This window comes from Sabethes cyaneus, chromosome 2 (genome assembly GCF_943734655.1).
Source record: "Sabethes cyaneus chromosome 2, idSabCyanKW18_F2, whole genome shotgun sequence".
Classification (NCBI taxonomy): Eukaryota; Metazoa; Arthropoda; class Insecta; order Diptera; family Culicidae; genus Sabethes; species Sabethes cyaneus.
The window spans coordinates 145,070,126-145,094,429 of NC_071354.1; the positions used below are offsets into that span (position 1 = coordinate 145,070,126).

General features: G+C 38.9%; 1 protein-coding gene across 1 annotated transcript in view; it reads right to left on the reverse strand.

The window, feature by feature from the left end:
• LOC128738541 (LIM and SH3 domain protein Lasp) overlaps window positions 1-24,304 on the reverse strand; it is a 71,281-nt gene that overhangs the window by 14,033 nt on the left and 32,944 nt on the right. Inside the window, exon 3 of the mRNA XM_053833756.1 lies at window positions 6,994-7,126. Within this exon, the coding sequence (XP_053689731.1) occupies window positions 6,994-7,126 (133 nt within the window). The remainder of the gene's footprint in view (window positions 1-6,993; window positions 7,127-24,304) is intronic.

Consider the following 24,304-nt stretch of genomic DNA (forward strand, 5'->3'; position numbering starts at 1 on the left):
ATTATTGTTGTTGCAGCAGTGATGATCGTTATTCGCAGTATTTCACCATTCATTCGAACCCATTTGAAGAACAGCGCAGCGAAACAAGAGCACATCCGGGGGCCGCACGTTTACGGAATCCGATGCATAAAGCAACAACGTTCGTCGTCCGTGGTTTTTGTTCAAGTTCCGCCAAGAAGATGGGATGGTTTGATTGTTCGTTTGTTTATTTGTTGTCGACGCGATCGCGAGCAGCATGCCAAGAGGTTGTTCATCATTTCAAGTGAACCAAACATAAAGAAATAAAAAAAAGAAATCGGAAAAAACGAAACTTGAATTAAACGATACTATACGGTTATACTAATGCTAGATTGATTGAGTTTTGCGAAGAAAGTGTTGATCGCACATAAAAACGTTCCGCTCGCAAATAGTGAAATTGTACGCTCTTTTTAACGTTTTGGCATTTTGTTCAAATGTAAAGTAAGAGAAATACGAAAAAGTATGTTATTGCATATGTAGACATTGGGGCACTCCGCTAAACTAACAATATATAATGCTTTGTTTCTTAGCTAGAAGCATGGTTGATATTGGTTTGTATACATGACTAGAACGCAAGAAATTTTATACATATGTGCAGCAATTTACATTTACAATAAGACTTTATTTTTTAGATATTAGCTATCAAGAAGTCAGTCAATCCACTTGAAAGGTATACTCTTCCAATTCCATAAAAAAGTTTAATTTGTTTTGGTTGTAATCTAAATTAGTTTAACCACAAATCTGAAAGTATCATTTTGTCTCTCTGTTCCCAAATAGGCAGAAATAGGGCGACAACGAGTATTGAATATTGAGACGCACATTTGAAATCAATTTAAACCACATTTTTTAGTTATAAAGAGTAGTTTAGAGGTCGTACTGTTTATTGTATCTACATGAATACATTATTGTTTGGTATGGTTGAAAACTCCGATTCTTTTCACATACATATACAAATAGCTAATAAGCATCAACTTGTGGTATTGTGATATTCATACCATATTGAAAGGTCTGCCTGAATTGTGTAATGGGATGTTTACTCTATATTGAGTTGGATTACCGGTAGCGTGTGCTGGTTACCAGAGAGAGAAAAGTAACGAGGTGCCACGGATCGAACGGTAAAAAGCGTAGGGAGCAGTGAGTGTCAGAAGCCAGGAATACACTAGTGGTCCTGGTTACCACACAACTGAACCTTTCTAGAAATGAAAAATGAAACTGCAACACATACGTCTAAATTATAGACCATTTATAATGGGCATTACAAACAGCAAAATCTGACAGTAAGTAAGCATCATTAGTGTAATAACAAGTTACACACGAAAAAAAAGTTGTACAATTTAACAATTTGCATTAAATATGTGTTTCGAAACGAAGGCGACATTTCAGAGCGCCCGAGGTAAGTAGGCCTATTAAAAATAAAGTATTTCAAAGTCAACCTTCCGGTTTTTACACTTTTTAGATGTACTACCTAAATCAAGAGTAAATAGCTCAGTCACATTCAGGTGATGTTAATTGAATCTGGGGAAGCATAGTTAATATAACTAAACTAATCTGCAATTGAAAGTGAAACAATAAGGCATCATGATTGTGATAGCGTAACTATTTCTTATGATAGGTAGCAACTGTGTCATGATGTGCATGGTGCAGATTATAATCGCATTTTCGAGCTGTTAAAAACATTAATCAAAAATTACGTCTCGCGAAAATGGTACACAGTTACGTATTAAAATACATTGCGTTACAACTACTGCAAAACTAGGTATTTGCTCACGAATCATGTTTTATATTAATTGTAATGCCACCCGGTATGCAATATTAGTAAGTTGAACAATTTCAGTTAATTACATAAGGTTGCAGCCAATCTTTTTCGAGTAATTGTAATAGAAATCCGACGCTTCGACTGCACTTGTCAGGTAGTTACTGGAATGAAAATTATTGTTTATACTGCTTTCGGATCGAATTGTTGAACATTTGGGTAACTATGTGGGTTATAAACCCCCCAACACGGTCCAATAATCAATATGTAGTTGAAATGGGGAGAAGTAACAAATATAGCTCTGGCTTTTTCATATTGCCACCTAGTACCTCCTTGAAGATCTAAGTTAAACGTTAACGATCGATGGCCATGCATTAAAATACTTCATGTACATACTGGAACAGCAAAGCTCAAGTTCGTACCTCCTAGCGCCAGTTCGCCAAGTGAGGGGCGGCGCAAACAGCGTCTGTCTTGGAACGAACGGCTGAATGTGAAACCCTTCGTTCCATCTCGGCAGACCCTTTAGCGAAATGTAGGTGTCGCGAGCTCGGTAGTAAAGCAAAACTCATCTTTACCACGAAAAACGAAAATGGAAATACGGAACAGTTCAACAGCAAAGAACAAGGAAACGATTAATGGATTGGAAACTTAGTACCTGGAATGTCCGAACTCTTCATAAACCGGCACGAGCTGCCTTGTTTGCTCAAGAGCTACATCGACTTGGAGGGGAGGCGATTGCTATTTGGGAAATTCGGTAGAGCGTTGGGTCGATTTCGTAGAGTTGTGAAAGTAAAAGCAACGAGTTATCCGGTGGAGGCTTGTAGAAGACCGTATTTTGAGAATCAAAGGCAAAATACAGAAATTCGCGTTAAAAAACTTTGTGGATTTCAACACTACACGAAAAAATCGACTCATTTAGCACATCCGCGTAAATTCTGAAAATTACGTAAAAAAACGCATAAATTCCGAAATTTGCGTAAAAATAGTCGCGTAAAAAACAAACCTCGCAAAAAGTGACTTCAGTGTATAGCCTAATGAACGTATACGCACCGAAAAATGATAAATCCGATGATGCTCCGATCCGATGGACGACAGTTCTACGACAGACTCGAGAGGACCTATGGAGAGCGCCCAAAACATGAAAATCATGAAAACGTGAGAAACATCATCGGAGATGCAAATGCGCAGATAGTGAGGGAGGAATTTTTCCGTCCATCCTGTCATTGGAAGACATAGTCTTCATCTGTCGACCATCGATAACAGTCTCAGGCTCATAAATTTCGACGCGGTCAGAGGAATGGCTGTCTGCAGCACCTACTTTCCACGTCTGAATATTCGAACATACACCTGAAGGCATCCAAATGGAGACTCTAGCTCCTGTCAGTCTTTTTGGGGACCAAATATCGACTCAGACCACTATTTCGTCGCGTGCAAGATTAGCGCAAGGTTATCGCGTGCGGTGAAGTCTCGCACTGAAAGGACGCTACGTTGTAACTTCCAGTGGTGGACGGCAGATGGTGTGGCAGCAGAATACGCCTGAGAGCTCGATCAACAAATCACAGAATAGTAGAAAAAAGGAAATAATAGGGTATTGTCGTTATCGTCGGGCCACTGTTATGGTCGGGCCATCACGATTTTCCAGTTTTAGTAACTCATGATATCTATGATACAACCATTGTAAAACTTCTTACTGTGACAGCTAACTTTTCACAATATTGTGAGTATCAAACGTGTATTCAAAACACCCGTACTGAATTCAGTGACTAAATCTTAGAAAAAAAGTTTTCCAGGCGCGATGAACTTTTCTTCAGGAAATGATTCATGAAATGGAATTATCGAGATAAATTTTGAAAATGTATGAAGTGTGTTGTGCTGCACACGAAGATTATAGAAAAATCCCCACCAGTAAGGTGTTTGCGAAGGCTAAGGTAAAATACTAGAAAAGCGCTATTTGCACAGGCCGGGCCACTTGAGTAGTCATGGTTGGGCCACCATAATTTTAAGCACAGAAGCGCAATAATCGCTAGAGTATGTCAGTTTTGTAAAATGTGATGAAATAAAGCATATTTAATACGATAAAAACCTAGATTTTTGGTGTTATTTCATTGTAGTTGTACACTTCGGAAAAGGCCATTGTAGCAATATTGATTTTACAAGATCGCCAAAATTTCGCAAAAATGCAATTAAAAATAGGGTATTTATACCTATCTGAGCCGTTGGTTCACGGAATTCATTCTTTTCATGTCTCTATATAAAATTTCAATACGTATGTCTTACATTTTCTGCGAAGGCCCGACTATGACAACATTTTTGTCTTCACGTAAATGCCTATAACTTTTTTATTTTTCAAGCAATCAGTTCAAAACTTTCCGGAAATATACCTTTTTCTTAGACCTTTGCAACGATGTATTTAGATTTCCAAAATTGCTTTTGAAACGAAAGTTATGGGCGAATTCCAAAACGTGGCCCAACCACGACGACACTCCCCTATAAGTGGGCTGTGGAGGAACCCCCACGGTGGCATTGAAACAACTACGAGAGAAGTGGCAAGCATGACGCGTGGAAGACAGTGTAACAGCTGGTTTGATGCCGAATGCCAGAGAAGGGCAGATGAGAAGAACTAGACTAAAAGTCGCATGCTCACGTCAGACCAAAGGAAGGTTTCAAGAGACTACAGCTGCGGAAAAAGAACCGACCGTCTAAAAAACGCGAGTACGAGGAGCACGTGCTCACCGGAGCAGGGAAGAGATTCGCTAGCAACAACACACGGAGTGAGCAACAAACAAAGTGATGTGCAATGATATAGTCCTGGCAACCTACTTACTGACAAAACCGCGGTAGCAGCCAGGTGGAAGTAGCACTTCCAGACGCTGTTGAACGGAGAGATCAGCAGAAAGAGGATAAGAATTGTGAGTGATGGCCAAGCTGTGGAGCCACCAACACAGGCGGAGATTAAAAAGGCTGTCAGTGAACTGAAAAAAGGTAAGACTGCTGGGAAGGACGGTATTTCGGCTGAATTTCTAAAAGCGGGGAGCGAACGGCTGTACGAATAATCTACCGGATTATTGTTAGGATCTACGAGGAAGAACAAATGTCGGAGGAGTGGTTGGGTGACCTCATATGCCCTATTTTCAAAAAAGGACATCGACTCGAGTCTTAAAACTATCGAGGTATTACATTGCACACATCTGTTTGTGGACTTTATGGCGGCGTACGATTCAGTGACGCTGAATGGGTTAAAATCATGTGTGAGAACTTCAACCGCTGGTGTGACTTCAACCGCTCTCGTGACATTGGATGGACTGAAGCAAGAGGATGCACTCTCTAACCTGCTACTGAAACCTTGGAAGGTATTATACGAAGAGCAAACTTGGAAAAGAACGGGATGAAATCTCACATGCTTCTTAGTTTTGCGAATGACGTCGATCGGAATCAACTGTAGAGCAGTGGAAGTTGACTTTAAGTTTTTTGAACGGGAAACAGCGAGATTGGGACTTAATATTAACACCGCCAAAACGAAGTACATGGTTGCTTAAAGGGACGTCGAAGTCCAAAAAATATTGGTGGCGAGGTGGAGCTGGATGGGGAACGATATGATGTAGTGGAGGACCTTATACCTTGGTACGCTCATGGCATGTGACAACGATGTAAGCCGCTAAATGAAACGACGAATTGCAACCACAAATCGGGCTTTCAACGGATTATGTTGTCAGCTGAAGTCCCGTAGTTTCGCAAAAAACTGGCGCTCTACAGAAAAATATTTCTCCCGGTGGCCATTTACGGACATGAATCATGGACACTAAAGGAAGCTGATCGACGAGTGCTTGGAGGTTTTGAGAGTAAAGTTTTGCGATCCATACTTGATGGCAAAAATGAGAAAGGGAGTATGGGGGTAAACTTTGGGGCAGACCCCGCACCCGATGAATAAGCGCTGTCAAGGACGATACACGTTCAGTTGGTGTTCAGGGGGCGCTTGGAGAACGCCAGTCTAGGACCGACAGTACTGGAGGATAAAAAATTCGTCCGGCGCACGAAAATATTGAGATAAATGAACTTTTTTTAACTTAGATATCAAATATTACATATATTTACAGCCAATTTTCAATTCTATAACAATAAGGTACTTGGATCTATCACTATTATGCGATAGTTTGTAAATTGAGCAAGATTGAGTTGGAGTAACTGTAGTGTACTGTTGAAGTGTAGTGTTTGCGTATTACTGGCTTTGCAGTGTGCAAGCTGGGGCGCATTGGGACACGCCAGTAATTACTGTTTTTACGAATTACGAATTTTACAGCGAATTGTGTGAACAATCCTTCCAATACAATATTAAATGCTATCTTTTTCAGCAAATATGTTCGATGCATTCCTATCTATTACTTCTGTTTCCTTTCCTGTTGGGTAAGGCACGTACTGATACCTGAACTTTAATTTCAAAGGTATGTATTTAACTATCTTACGTTACATACCTGATGCCAGTAAAAGTAGTCATAAAATTCCCACAAACTTTTCTGTCATTGTTTGAGTACGCGAGGTTTAAACAGTGAAACTCCGATCACAAATAGTTGACACAGCCGTCACAAATTAGAGGATAGTTTTTTCCTGTTCCAGCTTGTAAATTTTCAATACAAATAATATTATTAAGCACCTATACTGCCGCTACTCGCATAACCGTCCCATTTATATCGGAAACTTCATGGAAAATGGGACTGTTATGCGAGTAGCGGCAGTATACAAGACCTGAACTGTCTAGATTTTTTGGTAGTTATATGTATTAATTAAATCCGGGTCAAAATAATTCCGTATTAAAAATTAAATCCGTATCAAAAGAACTTTTCACTCGAAATATTGTATGCGTACAAAAATAGCAATGTCGTACTTATCGATTTGGTTAGATAGAACTCTTCCTTTACAGAAATGATTCACTCAATTTATAAGAAATTATATCCCCATCATGTATTTTGCATATTTGCAAAACAAGGATTGTTATAAATACGGTAAAGAACAATAGTCTACTATTTTGTGTATTCAAGTGATCTTAATGTTTTTGACTCATTTAAAACATCTTTTTATCTATAACATGAAAGTCAATTTTTTGAAATCAAGATCGACAGCTTAATACATATCTGATTTCTGAGCACAGAAGAGACCGTGTTTCAACGTGTTCTATTCACGTTACACACCAGAGTCAAAATTAGAAAAACTTTGCAATTTTACTCTACCTGAGTGACCTTCCCTTTCTGCTTTTCGAAATCCGCATGATATTTGACATTGGACTGAATTTTGGTGTTCTCCGCTATCCGTTTCAATTCCGGAGTCTCTGCAATTGTGGTGGCTTTGGCTTTTGGGATGTGTCTGAAAGATATAAAGAAAAAAAAAATGCTTAGAAAATTACTGTAATCGAACTTCTGTAATCGAACTTGCACTCTGTAGATATTCGTTTAAGGAAAGTTATACAATTTGCAGACACCATCAGCATATACAGACTTCACGATGAAACCATCATTATGCATATCAAGCAAGGTCTGTCACGGTAAATTTTCCTCCACCTCCAATCTATGGTAATTACATGCATAGTTGACATTCCTTAGCCACTTCTGTGTCTCGATTCTTAAATACTGTAGAGTGGCAGTCACTCGAAAGACGACAATGATGACGACGAAACAAGTTTTGCCGGTTGCTTTACTGCAGATTGGCACAAGAAAAGGATTGTGTTGATCCTTACATCATCGCTAGGTTGAAATCATAATCGCGCCGGCGTCTCTACGGCATTCACACGATTCACACGCGCACAACGTCAGTCACCTTTCTGGGACACGTAAAGCGCAGATCCGGGCCTACCTCGTCATGTGTGCAACTATGAGAGGTTGGATGCGAATGCAAATCGAAACCCACACGTCTAGCAGAAAGGCGGTCGGCCATAAAAAGGCTAACATAAGCATTGTCCGTACACTACGGTAACCGCCTGGAGCTCCTGAATCTGAGACCTATTTTAGCGAGCTTTTCAGATCATGTCGTTCAGACTCTAGAGAGGATGTTGAACGAGTTGGCGACGCTCGGGTAAGTGGTGGTAATAGAGGGGAAAAGTGCATAGGCCACAAGAAATATGATATTTATGGTCGGGTCTTAAAAGTGAGATGCTGGGAAGTTTTTATTCACTACACGAAAGCACAAACTTTCGTTTGATCTAGTGCTGGTTCATAGAACCGCTTGAGAGAAGCTGTGAGATTATATTTCCGTTGTTTTCTCAATGTGGCGCTTGATGTAAGTTTTGGCAAATAATAATGGATAATTCTAAACAAATTCAACAGTAAATAACTAAATACATGTATGTAAAAATGATCTATTATTTCTCGTCCTATTATTTATTATTACTACTAAGTAAACTAGTCATAAAAGAGTGGGTTGTTTTTAAAGTTTTGAATTTTACAAGTCAGAATGACACTATGAATCTATAACTAATGTTATTCGTAGAAATCCCAACAGTAGATTATTAACGTGAACAATCCCTGTCAAGGGGTAATTACTGATCGATCTACTAGTTCCAATGCACATTTATAATCAGTTATTTCTCTTCAGATAGACAGTTGATAGTAACAAAATGGAAAGGAATTGGCTATTAGTTTACATTCATTACAACAATGGTAGCAAGACATATCTGGTTTAAATTTCTAATTCTTAAACAGTCGATTGGCTCTCATTTGTTAATGAACCATAAATAAACAACGTTATACTTTCCACGGTCAGTAATGAAAACCTCTCGATAAGAAGTGCTGAGTGGGGCCGCCTAACCTTCAACCGTTCGCAGTTCGCTCTAGTCTGTTTTCGTCTGTAAAGTCATATCTGCCCGAGTTTACCGTAAATATATTGCGATATCTTTATGCCCCTTGGTCTGGGTTTGCTGTATATACCCACACGAGCGGAGTAAACTTTGATGATAGAAGGGTTTGCACGCAGTGGCGTATTATCTTAACGTAAGTAAAAACTTGTTTACCGTTAAAGTTGTTTAGTAGACAGAGATAATATGCAGATTTGTATATATTCCACGAAAAACACTTTTGCATAAATTTTGATTATGAATAAAATTTATCAATTGACATCCAGATTGTATTTCAAATTATAAATTCAAAAACTCGTGTATAATTAACGTTTGACCTTTTATAATAATAAAAAAAAAATTCAAACTGAATTGAATCAGATCAAAGGTTCACCAAAGTTGTGAATGAGAAATGTTAACAAAAGTTATCATACGAAAAAATTGGAATTAGTTTTGATTGATAATATTGCTGCATAAATGCCTTAACTTTTCATTATCCATGTATTGTCCATTCCCATTGCCATTCGTCCATTGCCAAGTGAGCCACATTCTAATCCGAAAACTTCCTGGTCCCTATTCCTGGTTTTATATTCTTTGCATATGAGTCGTGATGGCGAGTGTGACCGTTGCATTCACTTGAATGCAAGACTTACTCAATTCTGAACTATTGCGGTTGTCCTCGTGAACGAAAGTAGGAAACACTTTATTTAGTCCAATTTCGCCAACATAGGCGCACAGTAGTAGGTACCTATGGCGAAAGCGCCTACCTTATTTCACTATCGGCAGGCATGCTGTCCGAGCGGAATGTGGGTTTGGAAATGATACACAATTCGTTAGCGCTTCCTCTGAGAAACGCTGAGTCCGACCCCCTGCGAAATTAACTGTACTTTTTTCAGCATAAATGACGATCAGCTGTTGTCAGTTTTCCATGTGCAATGTCGCTGCCGAGGAATGCAAAATTCATTCGTAACATTGATGAAATCGACGAGCTCGTCAGCACTGGTAGATGTCTAATAACTCATGTATTCTCACGAACCTCACCTCGCCTAACAGAGCAAGTCTATGATGTACTGTCTTTTCCAGATCGCGAGGCATAAAGCATAGTGATGTGAACTTCAGACGATTACAAGAAGAAGAGAAAAGGTTGCACATAGAAACAATGCAGTAGTATTTTAATTGAAACAATTAAGATACATGAGTTTTCTAGTTATCCCAAGTAGTAAGTATTTTGTTTTACTGTCGTGTGGGTGCGAAAGAAGCAAGTACAAAACTAGAGCGTTCCGTAGCAAATGATAAAAAAATCGAATCGACCTATTACTCAAAGGGCATTTTTCATTCTCATCGTCTTAAAACGAGATACCAGACGAAACTTTGCTTTCCAAAAGATGGCGCTGTTGTAGCGGCAGTTGAAAGAAAATCTCTCCCGTCCCTTCGCCACATGCTTACTTACCCAAAAACTAATCATTAATCACCTATAAATTTCTGTACCGCTGCTCTGTTGTGCTTGTTTTTCATAACTTCTGGCTAATTTTGATGAAAAACAAGCTTTTCTCATACCTTTCCATTGCTTTTGACTATCATTCTTCCGTGAGCCCGAGGAGGTGATTTTGACACCTTGTATGTGAATAAAAATTTTGAAAAAATCGCAATTTTACATTTTAGATTTCGATTTTACAGACCATCCGTACCACATGTGGCTACAGCGCCTTAGTGAAACAGAAATCGAAAAATTGGTGTACATATAGGGGAATCGTAGAGTAAATTATTATCTATAATATTGTTGACGGAAATATAGTTTTATATAGGCAAATTTTAATCGTTAAATTGATGATGATGATAGTTTTATTAAGGACCATTTAACATAAAGTCATTCGGATCCAACAATCGTTAAATTAAATCGGCCAAAAAATGTTATAAACAGAATTAAAAACTTCTCTAAAACGGTAAATTATTTGGGTTCCCTTTGCATCCATTATTCCATGGAACTGTACTTATGACTAACTAGGTATAATTGGACAGCGCAAAACTAATATTCTGCATTCGAAATTATGCTGAGTAGTCATGAAGAGATTTTGACAACAAACGTCGCACGACGTAATACCCATGTTGAATGTTGGGCTGACAAAATCGGGAAATTTTTTTTCGAACATTTTTCAAATTTCAAGACTTAAGACCTAGCAATATAGAAGACTTCTACTAAAAATTAAATTTTAACCCTCAATTGATCAACCAATTGTCCAACGCAATCTAACCAACCGGGCACAGCACACTGGTCAAGATCATTTTTGGGGCGCATTAGATCAAAGCTCTAATGCGGAAAACTGGGTTTTAGGTTTATAGAACCTTCGGAAGAGTTTCTTAAAATCAAAAGTTCTGTCGCCCAGCGAAATTCAAATTTTGATTAATTCCCCTAAAAGTGCAATCAAAAATTTATTTTTCTTCAGTTTCAATATAACACATTGATATGTTAGACGAAGTTTTATAGTATACTATAACAAGAAATTTTACTGAAGACAGTAACCTTCTATGTCTTCAGCAAAGAGAGAAAAATCCTGTTCCTCATATATGAAAAATCGTTAAAATCAGTTTTTCTACTTTAGCTGTTTTTGTAGTTGTTGTATGGCTTTTTCATGTTTTACAAAGTTGTACAAATAGTAAAAATACACATCATTGCTGAAAATAGTATACCACTATCTTCGCTTTTTTTGGAACTATAGAACATTTAATATAAAAATACCCTAATTTTGACCCCGAATTACTCGCTCGAAGGCCACTCCCCCCGGGTATCAGAATAGCTTCAAGCAGACTGAAAAGTTTTATAAATCATGTTTAAAAGCTTATTCCAAAATGTGAAAAATATGCCAATAATTAAAGTCTCACATCAAAGTGCATCACAAAAAAACGCTGTATAAAATAACCCATTGGATATTTTCTCTTGAAAATTTGGGTAGAAGTAATTTAGATTGCATTTTGTACACTATATTTTAATCGCTGTCAGTCGCAGCCATCCGAAAAGCAACGTCGCGAGTTGCGAGGGCGAGCAGAGCACCTGAAAAATCCTCAACTCTCTCATCGGGACATCGGAAAACAACTCGGAATCATGCAGTCAACGGTGAGCTGTGTGATTAAACGTTGCTACGGAACTCTGAGCATCGAACGGAAGGAGCAATGCTGTCAGATTGTTCTATTAGTGCTCAGGATCACAACCGTGGCCTGAAATCATTTGTGGGTCAGGGATGTGGCTGAAAAGTTGAATCTGTCTAAGTCTTTTATTCAGAGAGCCAAGGACCGGTAGGGACACTGCATACGCACATAGTGTAGAAGTCTCTAAATCGTGACGAATGGCCACATACAGTGGGAATGCCACGGGGACGGACACTGTACACCCAGATGTTGACGAATGGATGATGGATGATGATACTTACGTCAAGGCGGGCTTCCGGCAGCTTCAAGGCTACTGATTTTCACCGCCCAGTACAAGTTTGATGTTCCGGAGGAAATATGGAAGCAGAAACATTCAGTTTGCCAAGAAATACATGATTTGGCAAGCGATCTGCTCATGTGGCAAACGGAGTGCGCCGTTTGTGACTACCGGGATTGTAAACGGGCAGATCTACCACGAGGAGTGTCTACAGAAACGTCTACTTCCTCTGTTGAAGCAACATGAGGGCCCTAAGATCTTCTGGTCGGATCTAGCTTCATACCACTGTTCAAAGGATGTCCTGTAGTGGTACGAAACCAACGGGGTTAACCGGAATTCAGGCCCATTGAGGCCCATAATACCGGGCTATAATGAAGCAGGCACTACGGAAAAATCCCAAGGAGGTCAAATCTGCGGCAGACATGAAGAATAAGTGCGTTTCCTACAGAAAAAACTGCAGCCGGATGTTGTACAGAACCTTATGAGTGGAGTTAAGTGTAAGTGGCGAACATCCGGTTATGGTATTGAATTGGAATAAAATAAATATGCCGAAAGCTAACTAATGGGTTATATTTTATTGTCGGAAATTTTGAAAAGGATCGATCAACTAGCTAATTGTCTACAGTGTTTTTTTTTGTGATACAATTTGATGTGGCACACCCTTTAGACGAAACAAAAATTCTCTCGACCGTTTGTCGACACAATAATAAACTGCGATCTAGAATGTGCGATATTGGTTTTTTGTACATAATAAAAAGAGTAATTTAAATTCATTTTAGTAGAATCTCAAATATAACTAAAATTTGTAATTTCTATGTTTATATGAACAAACTTTCATTTTTCATATCAGCATGAGAATTTTTTTTTTCATTTAATTCTACTATTATGGAGTTCCCCAAATATTTACTTGTCGTTTGCCAAGTATGCGAAATATTCATTTTAAAATAGTTCGCAAAAGAAATTGTTCACTTGCACAAGCAGATTATGTACCTCGGCTGTTGGTAATTTCTTACCAACCATATCCTAGGTGGTACATATCATAAACTTATTGCAGTAGCGCTATTTATTGCTAGGCAAATATAACCCAAACGACTATGCAGACAAATTGGGACAAGTATGAGAAAACTAAAGGAAATAAAATTTAACACTGGCAATTTCAAGCAAGCATAAACACACAGTGAATGGTTGAGTATACTTTCAAATTGGCATGTGAGCGCCATTGAAGGATGAAAGTGAATTTAGTATGCACTCCGATATTACAAAACCCTCACAAACTTTTGTCTAGTCTCATAACACGATAAAAGGCTTAGCAGACACAAATCTAACTAACATGACTGATGATAGTTGATCTTACAATTCACTCATCATATAAATAGTTCAGCCCTAGTAAAGAGAAGAAATGTAAGTGCAATTTACAACCGCAAAACCAAGGTACTTATTATCTATTTGTTGCACGAGGTTGAGAAGGTATACAAAACATTTACTGCTCTTTTTGATTTCATATCTTTATCAACTATACAGATTTGTTTCCAGTTTTGGGTAACGAATCGAATGTCCAGCCTAGTTTCAAAGAGCAATGGTCAATTTAAATAATATGTGAGGACTTGTCAAGAGTCGTGAAAACCTACCAATCGTGATACTAAGTATTTTCTTCAATCATGAACCGGATTTCGCTGCACACTGTTGCACCCACAAAGAAAGCACATCTTGGAACAATCGATGTGGAACTTTCGCTTTTTGCTTAACGTTACATTTGCGGTGTTTGATTTGCGCTTGACAACTAGCAATTGAAGCACCGCAGGGCGTTTCTTCGGTGCCGTCAACACTTTCAGTTTCATTTACTATGCGAAACCTATCTGCTGTGGGGGGCTGTGAAGGTAAAGAGGGTTGAAAAATGATACTATTCTCGGTAAGAGTTTACTCTGAATGCAAACATCCTACACAACCTACGGAGAAAATGAAATATGACGTTTAGTCGCGAGCGTCATTAATCAGCTCTTGCACTTCGGTCTTGCCCATTAGGCAGCAAAGCAATTTCAATCACTACTGAAGGATAAGAATATGATGAATTAACCTGTTGTTTCCTGAATACTGGCAGCAATTCAAAAATCCTGTGTATGGTGAGTATACCATGGTGAGCAAATTCCAGCATTTCGAGTATACCAATCGCTGGGCAGAAATTCAAGAAACAATGACGTAAGTCAAATGTAGTACAATTAAAGTTACGATGACGAATAGCTCGGCAACGGCTGGCTAGCAATCTTAAATCTGACGGTGATTGCTGATTCACCAATTTGTTCTGTAATCTATTTGTTATTTCTCGTCCGCAGCGGTGACCGTGAATATAATTACTTATAATCTAATAGAAATTGCAGTGTAGTATTTAGTAATGTTGGCTTACTAAATCATAGGACATCTAACATTTGGAATAGCACATGTTTTTATGTAACCAAAAAAGTTCCTCTTAAACTGTTTGAATAGCCCATTCGTTTGATAAACATTATGTTTGACATAACCTCCTCGAATACGACTGAACACGTTTTCATTGCAAATTCACATTTGTAACACACATTTACACATGCTTTGCGTTACACACGTAAGCGTACAGATCACGTTAGTTTATGGCGTAGTGAAGGCCATTCGTAAGTCATCGTACGTAGCCGGCCATTATCACTTATATCGGTCGTCATCAATTTAGTAAATGTAGCGTATACTGCTCTGTGGTATTGTGGCATTTGCTGTACAGCTTTGTAATTACAGTTCTTTAAGTCAGTGGGTCATACCGAACCGAACAGTTAGTTGATAGACGAAGTAAACTGTAGATATGATAATTTCTTTTCCGTTTTGTAAAACGTTTCTATTTGACACATCATAATACGTGTTTAAGTAGATCATTAAAACAGTACGCTTTATGCCATATTATTGAAAACAGTACGCTTTTATTAGCTTTGTTATGTTCAAATACTAGCATGTAACCGTAATCTGCTTTTAACAATAGCATTGGAAGTGGTCCTTCGGTTCTGGCATTAGAACCCAGCACGCCTAATTTATGAGTTAATTACGTACAGCACAAGAAAGTACTTTTCATACAAGAATACTAGTAGTGAACCTTATTCAGTATGATCCAGCAAAAAAGGTGTAACTTATACTGCAGTTAATTTTCCTAACGACGTAGGGTAATTTGGGGGAATTTGGACACCCTAAGCAAATCACCTATTATCCCAAAATCTATGCATCAAAACTCAAAAAAGTTGAATCGTATACTGAGATTTACTTGTTTTCTGTTTACCAGCGGAGTTTAAACATTGTATCTAGCTTAGTTTTGCTAAAATAGGTTAAAATAAAAATAATGTTTTTTGGCAGCAAAATTTTGTTTGGGGTGATATGGACACCCACTGGGGTGAAATGGACAATGTGTAAAAAAACGGTTGGTTTTAATTTAATAACATACTGAGACTCATAGCAGATAACTTAGAAACACATATTAACTAGTAATAGTGTTTCGAACTCAATTCCGTCTATCTGAGTGGAAGAGCCAGTTCATAAGTTATACCAATATCACTTTAGTTTTTTCGCAAGTAAACAAAACCTTACTTCGAATGCATTTTGCACAACCATAGACATTCAGAGATTAGCGCCGAGTGTTTCAAAAATCACAAATTTCAATATGAATCTGAGTATGAGGGAAAATGACCAGAGAAATATTTCTTTCAGTTAGTTCTCAAACGCATCGAAACCCAATTATTAAAATCCCTGACTTTTGTTGCGAATGTTCCCTTTGGCGATTAGCGGGATTGCAAATACTCTCAAATACTCAAAACCTATTCTTGATTGTCTATAATGATCTTTTCGGTGGATTCTTGTGTTAACATCACATGCACATCTTTTTTGTACTTTTGCGGTATCTAAAATTAATGAGACCGAAGAAATGGTTTAAAATCAACTGGACCATTTCACCCCAAAAAAAAACTGTCCATTTCACTCCACACAGCATACAACAATATGAGTTTAAAAAAATGGATTTATTTTTATATAATCTAGCTTTAATTTTCTGTCAAACAGTTTCTCTTATGTAGCCAAAAAGAACTGCACTGCACAATAATTTGAAAAGTTTGTTAAATCACTGGAAAAGCCTTAAAACCTAGAGCAACAAAATTACTTTTGGTGTCGTTTTAGGCAGTTGTTTTGTTTACATTTACATTTCACAACACCTGTCAAAGTTAAGCCCAATTTTTTTACGTAAATAATGGTGTAAGAAGATAAGGAAGAAGTTGAGAATAGTGTGAATGCAGAGAAACTGCTAGTTTCCGAGATAAAGCACCTGTCCATTTTACCCCAGGTGTCCAAATCACCCCAAACGACCCTATGGTATAACTCTGATAGTAGCACCTTTTGTACTCAAAAATGAGCATTTTCACGCATGTTTTTATGGATGGATTTTTATGGAGAGAAATTTTATCTTGAGAAATACAACCGTTTAGAAAGATGATTATTATGAGCATTTTTATGGTAAATCAGATAAGCAATTGTAATATATTCCAAATTGAGATGTTCAGGTATTAGGATCAGCATCTTTGGCTCGAACAGCACGTTTCTCACAATAATGTGAAAGATTTGTGCCTTACCCCTCTTGCCCGTGTCATCATTTACCTGATGAGGACGGGAAGAAAAACAGGAGGAACAGGAAGGGGTGGATGAGGAATTTGGACAAACACAAACACATACGCACCGAGAGATTTTTGTAGCCCCGAGGGGATACTGCAATCGTTGGTAATTATAAACTTAGCAATAGTACACCCCCTGGAGGGTATACTCATGATAAATAAGAGCCTATAGCTCAATACCGCTTTCGATAAGAAACATTAAAATGTCTCGGATTTTAGTTTCCTAAAATCCGATTCATTTAAGACGTAGGATCCAAAGATCCTATGACGCAATTGTGCTACTGCAGGACAGTTGCAAATTACGTGATATGGTGTACCGCAGTCGGATTCATATAAATTACAATGAAACGATTCAACTCGCTGAATCATAGCCATATGATAATTAAGTCTGCAGTGACCAGTCAGTGACCTGACAAGAATACTGCAATTTACCTTTGAGTGTTGCAAAAGAAATTTCGCAACCTTCTCACAAGGCTTAATTTCGTTTGACGACAAGTTTCAAGATTTTCCCAATAACGTTCATGTTCAGATGAAAACCAAGATCGAATTTTTTGTTTTATCCAATATGATGCAATTGGTAAAGCAGGTTCCGGTCCGAAAACCGACTTTTCTGCTCCAGATCTTGCTAGTTCATCAGCCCATTCATTTCCGGTCATATCAGAATGTCCAGAAACCCAAACCAGATGAACGGCATTTAGAATGCTTAGTTCTTCTAATTGGGTGTGGCAGGCGATGACTGTTTTAGATTTAGAATTAGCCGCACAAAGCGCTTTTATTGCGGCTTGACTATCAGAACAGAAGTCTTGCCTATTAGTTCTTTCTGAAGTGCAAACTGAGCTCCGCACATAAAAAAAAGCAAAGCCATGGGTTTATACCGTCTTTAGACATTACCCTTCTTTATCGACAGACTTCGCAGCCGGCTGTTAGAGTACAGGTAAATTACGGGGCCAGTGCAACAATCCTACTGACTCTAACTAGCAAGCACCGCCTAGCCGAGATTCGAACATACGACGACTGGCTTGTTAGACCAGGCATCGTACCTCGAAGCTAGCTGGGCGGTCCGCACATAATTGCAAAGATTTCAGCTTGAAAAACGGTGCAGTAACTACCCAACGAATAGGATTCTTCCAATTCCAGCTCATGGCAGTAAACACCAGCACCCGCGCGACCTTCGTACTAGGAACCATCGGTATAACAGACCACATAGTCGGAAATTTTCCACTCCTCTCTAGGAGGAAAGTCACTTGAGAAAGTCCTATACGGAAAAGTACGCCTGAGCGTTACTCGCTAGGAGCAAGGGAAAATTTGTCCTCAGCAACAATTTGCGACCACAATCGAGTGTGACCAGTGGAACCGTCCACAGACTGCCAAAGGCCAATCGCGTGTCGTCGATAAGCACATATTAGTGCCTCTTGCTTCAGGTGGAAGTGTAGAGGTTTAATATTGAAAATAGCTTCTAAGGCGACAGTAGGAGTTGTAGTAAATGCACCAGACATTGCCATTAAACACATCTTTTGAAGATGGTTTAACTTTGTCTGGACAGTCACAACTTCCCCTCTCTGCCACCATACAAGACAACCATACGCCAGTATTGGTCTGAAAACGACCGTGTATAACCAGTGTATGTATTTGGGTTTAAGCCCCCAAGAGTTGCCAATTGCTCGTCTACATTGCCCAAAGGCCATGCACCCTTTTTTAATTCGGAAATCAATATTTGTGGACCAGTCAAACTTGGAGTTGCGAATCAACCCCACGTACTTCACCTCGTTCACAACATCAACATCCGAATCGTAAAAGCGCAGAGCGCGAGTATTTCTACGTCTTGAAAATAAGACGATAGATGTTTTGCTCGGATTTACTGTAAGTGCCACGTTTCCACGACGCGTAGTGCCTGCTGCATTAAGTCAAATAATGTGCTTATGCACTTTCCAACTACTAGGATGAGATAGTCCTCTGCAAAACCATATGACGGATAGCCTAGACCATTGCGTTTCCTCAGTAGGCCATCCGCCACAAAGTTCCATAAAAGAGGTGAGAGAATGTCCACAAGGTGGTATCCACAAACACTTTGCTTCCAAATGCTTGCTTGCCGTAAGGACGGAAAAAGCAATCGATTACTAAGCATTTGTTCTGTCCACTTTATAATTATTGAAGGCACATTATGATAACGCGCATCCTCCAAAATGGAAGCGAAAGATACGTTATCCAACGCGCCTTCAATATCCAAAAAAGTTCCTAAGCAAGATTCCTTTCGTGAAAAAGTAACCTTAATTTTATTCACCACCTCATGTAATAAAGTGGTTGTAGACTTGCCACTTTGATAAGCATGTTGTGCTGAATAAAGAGGAACTTCTACTAAGCTTGTTTCGCGGATGTGGTGATCAACAAGTGCACTCAAGTGATTTATGCAAGAGAGACGTAAGACTGATTGGTCTAAAGCTTTTTGCTTGCTCGTATGTCGCGCGCCCACCTTTAGGAATAAACTTAATGGTTATTTCACGCCATTGAGTAGGGATGCACCCAATAGCAATACTACACACAAACATCCTTCTCAGAATGTATTTGAAGTACTTGAATCCTTTCTGCAGTAGAATAGGGTATATTCCATCTGTTCCAGGAGATTTGTATGGAGAGAAGCTTTTCACGGCCCACTCAATCGCTTCAATTGTGACAAGGTCTCCAAGCGAAAGCCCATGAGTCTAAGCCACCTAAAACGATTCCTGGATAGTTTTGAACTTCAGCTTCCACACAGCCTGGAAAGTGACTATAAAAGAGATATTCCAGGATTTCATTGTCATTCGAACAGTATTCGCCGTTCGAACTTCGAATGTTATTAACCTGATAATCTTTCGATTTTGACAGTATTTTATTAAGTCGACTTACCTCGCCGAAACTGGAAACGTTGCTGCAGAACCTGTGCCAGCTTGTGCGTGCTAAAGATCGTAGAGCCTTTGTATAGGCTTTCCGGGCCTCCTCCTCAAAGAGTTCCCAGTCGAAAAATCGCGGATTGCGAAATATTGCAGCGTTCAAGGAGACACTCAAATGATCAAAATATATAAAGCAATGATCAGATATTGGTGTCTCATTTGAAACATGCCATTGTGCCAACTCATGACTGATCCTGTTAGAGCAGAGTGTTATATCTAACACTTCCTCTCTACCAGCTCGTATGAAAGTTGGACAGTTGTCAATGTTGAGTATTCCAAGGTTGGTACTACTCAAATATTCCATCAAATCAGAGCCTCTCAGATTGATATCCGAGCTGCCCCAAACGATGTGATGGGCATTGACATCACTGCCTACAATGAGCGGGAGCCCATTAGATTGGCAGTATCTCACCACATTTCTGAAACCGTCGCTGGGAGACGGTTCATCGTGTGGTAATTATGCAGAACAGTAGACATAGCGCCTATGGACATCATCCACAATGAGTTCTACTGTGACTGCACAAATATCTCGAGTAGTCATCATCACTAAATCTCATATGCTCCTAGGGTTCGCGGACGACATCGATAGCATCGGTGTTAACCGTAGAGCTGTGGAAGAAGCGTATACGCATCTTAAGGAGGAAACTGCGAGGATAGGGCTTATCATAAATTCTACCAAAATAAAGTATATGGTGTCTGGTAGAGAGCGTGGTAGCCCTTCGGGTGTTGGAACTGCGGTGGTGATAGATGGAGATACTTTTGAAGTGGTCGACGAATTTGTTTACGTTGGTACGTTAGTGACATGTGACAACGATGTGAGCCGTGAAGTAAAAAGGCAGAAGCGGCTGCCAACAGGGCCTTCTACGGATTACGTAGCCAGCTGAGGTCCCGTAGCGTACAACTTCGTACAAAACTCGCGCTCCATAAGACGCTGATTCTCCCGGTGGTATTCTACGGCCACGAAGCGTGGACGTTGAAAGAGAGCAACCGACGAGCTCTTGGCGTTTTCGAGCGTAAGATCCTGCAATCAATTCTAGGCGGCATATTAGACGAAGGAGTGTGGCGCAGGCGCATGAATCATGAAATATACCAAGTGTACAAAGATGCGGATATTGTGAAGCGACTAAAATACGGCAGGCTACAATGGACTGGCCAAGTAGCAAGGATGCCGGATGAGAGACCAGCGAAAACCATATTTAGCAGAGAACCCGACAGAGGCCGACGACGGAGGCAGACCCCGTACCCGTTGGATGAGCGCTGTTGACGAGTATGCTAGAACAGCGGGTGTTAGGGGCGACTGGAGAGTGGTAGTCCAAGACCGACTAATGTGGAGACGGCTCCTGAATTCGGCATGGATTCGATAAGCGGATTTTCGCCGAAAAAGTAAGTAAGTTACATTTTATAGATAAAAAATACACTTTCTCCCCGAATAAATCCCACATTAAATTTATATATTGCCAATGTTGGCATCTAATAGAAAATTGGTTTATGCTGATGAAAATGCGTGTGTAGGCTAGACGAGTTGGAAATGTTTTCTACTGTGTTTTCTCTCGGTTTATTGATCTTAGCGCGTGCGTCATGCTATCGATATCGATATCATGTAAGAAACAATCGCGTGTAATATTGATTTGCATTCCTAACATGTTTTTAGCAAACAGCGAAAAAAATAAAAAAATAGAATCTCCCTATTTACAGATTTTACTAAGATGGTTAATAAATGGACTTTTGCCAACGGAAAAAATGTAAACGAATTTTCAGTCTCTAGAATTTTTAGCTCTACGCTCTAGCTCTACGGGGCTAGTGCAATTATCCCACTGACTCTAGCAGCACTACTCAGCCGAGATTCGAACATACATAGCTAACTGGGCGACTTCAAATTCTAATGCAGATTTCTTAAAAAACAGAAAAGTGTTCAAAATGCTTTTTTTTGGCTTAGAATTTTAATTTATTAGCTCTTGGATATTTTTATCAAAAGTAACGTGTAAGGTTTATCGAAACATTTTGTACTTTTATGCGATCTAACACCTTTTTTACCCAATTAAGGCATGCACATAACTAATAAAGGCTTATGTTCGACCGAACGGTAGAATATGTAGATTTAGACTAAATATCGCAGCATATGCAGATGAACATGCAAATAGTAGTCAACGTTCATTTACAAACCCTTGCCGAACGTAAACATCAGAGCGCTGGAATGGACTCAATGAAAGTATCAAATATATAACGATAAAACGGTAGACTAGATAAAATTGGATTAGAAACATATGCGAAAAATCATAAACATGTTTTTCTCTGCTGAATAAGGTATAAAACGTTTCACTATCTATCACACAACGAAATACCATGACAGCAGTCGAGAGGAAAAAATAGCTCCAATCCGGCGCGACCCTGATCTGATGAAAAACAGAACGCACCGAACGCAGACGGTTTTCCAGTGAATTGAAATAAATTAAATAATCATACACACTTAGCATGCAGCATGGTGGTATTTTATACATACAGCGTTGGCGATGCATGAAACCTATACTGCATTCAAACAATGCATAAGGAGTGTACTCGCGTTGTATGCAATCCATTGAGCTTGAAACGAAAATAAGCGCATCACACAAAAGAGCCAACTCAAATGGGTCCCATGACATATGAGTGATTGTCGACCAGCCAAGAACAGAGGTCGGAAGGCGAAGTGTTACGTTTATTCTAATATATGGGTATAGTATATAATATTACCATTTGCCGCCGATGCCGCTCGCAGTCGGTCGGAATCCGGATGAATGAAGTGCTCTACATAAATCGAATAACCACCGTGGCAAAGTGCAAAAGCGGCGGCAACAGTAATTGTCTGACGTCATATATAACCACGAACGAAACAGCAAATCTGCACCATTTATGATCAGCGGCAACCCAGTAGGGTTGAATGAATCTTTGCATTGCAGATTAGTTTCGATGTGTAGGGCAGGATGTCTGGCAAGCTGTGCCTTGGAGTTTGCGTTTTACATTCGTGTATTCATACCTACAATAATGTTTATTTTATACCGAAAGTTTTGAAATATTATGTTTAGAATTGTGCAATATAATATAGTCAAAAGTGTCGGATCAGAAATGTCATACAGTAAGATTTACGCAGCTGTCAGCTGCTACACAGATATTTTCATGTGCTCAAAAATATATGCAAATTGCACATTTTATCCAGCTATATGCTTTTCACGTATAGGTAACTGGATAAAATATTCGACTGTGCACGTCAAATGATTGCAGAAACTAGCGTTGAAGCAGTTGGAGCTATTAATAAATAAAATAAAGCCTTTCAGATTCATAAACACATGCAGCCATTTCATAACGTTTTCTTATTAAAGTTTAGAAATTGCCTTGCGCGTAAGAATTAGACAAAGCAACTATAGATTTTTTGATTTTCTCAGCATGACTTTTTAAAATTATTTTCCATAAAACATTGCCACAACAAAGTATATCTAATTCGTAGCAAGCAGAATCAACCTTAACTAAAAGCACTAATACACAGAACGTCACGCGAAACACCCTAATACGGTCACTGCAAACCAGCTACATCGCAAGGTTGAAGAAAAACTCGTACTGAAGGAACCATGCAAAGTGCTAGCGTTCTAAAATACGACGCCGACGGTCGTTAGATGGATTGACCATATAAGTGCATTTATTCTGTACCACTTTGTCACGTCACTGTAGTATGTATAGTGTCATGTCTGCTGCGATCGAAAAATGACTTTGATGTCAGTAAAGGTGTTTAAAGTATGTCAAATGTCGAAAGGAAATGAAGCATAGCGAAGAGGGTTGAGGTGAAATGTTCAATCGATACAGAGTGAATAACTGGTTACCCACACTCGATTGGTGCCAAAGAGCGTTAGACCATATTTGGAACAATCTTTATTTTCTAAAAATTATATTTAAAAAGCGTTTCATTCAATTAATAATTGTTCTGTTAAAATTTTAAAAATTTTAGTCAGTCTAGACATTGGGACAGCGCACAACTCTGCAGTTTTCTGATAATCGCAGTGTACTAACTGTGAAAAAAGTGCATGTGCTGATGAGGGAACAGTGGAGAACTGGTCCTTGACATAAGAACTGTTCAGTTAGTTCAGGATTTACAAAATATAAAGTCGAGTGTGTCACCGACACTGTTGAGCACATTTTTTGTCTGGTGAATATTTCTTGCACCTTACCATCAATGATATTTCTTTATTGAAATTTCACTTTATTCGTGTTTCGTTATTTTGAATAAAATAATTCATGCAAATTATATTATATGCATAACGTTAGCTTGTAACATTTTAAAATTTTATTCGTATCCTGATCGGTAATCGTGCAAAATCATCGTTAATTATCATATTATTCCGTTGCATGACATCATGTACATGAATCACCCTCCAGTTACAACTATTCAACAGTAAATTTTCACAGCCTTGGTAACCTTCGTTATTTTTTAAAGTGGGTAATTGTCTAATGCAAAAAATAATTAATTGGATGAGCTGGAAAATTTCGATATAGACCAAAAATATGTCAGTGTGATGGCAGGCGGTGTTCGCAGGTACGATCTCTCGGTTGGTACCCGACTATTTTACTAGCTAAACTACCGTCGCCCGCTATATTAGGGAATCTAATACCTAATTTTGTTTTATTCTCCCAATTCTATCATTCCTCATATATGCGTCACACACTTCCTCATGCGACGGT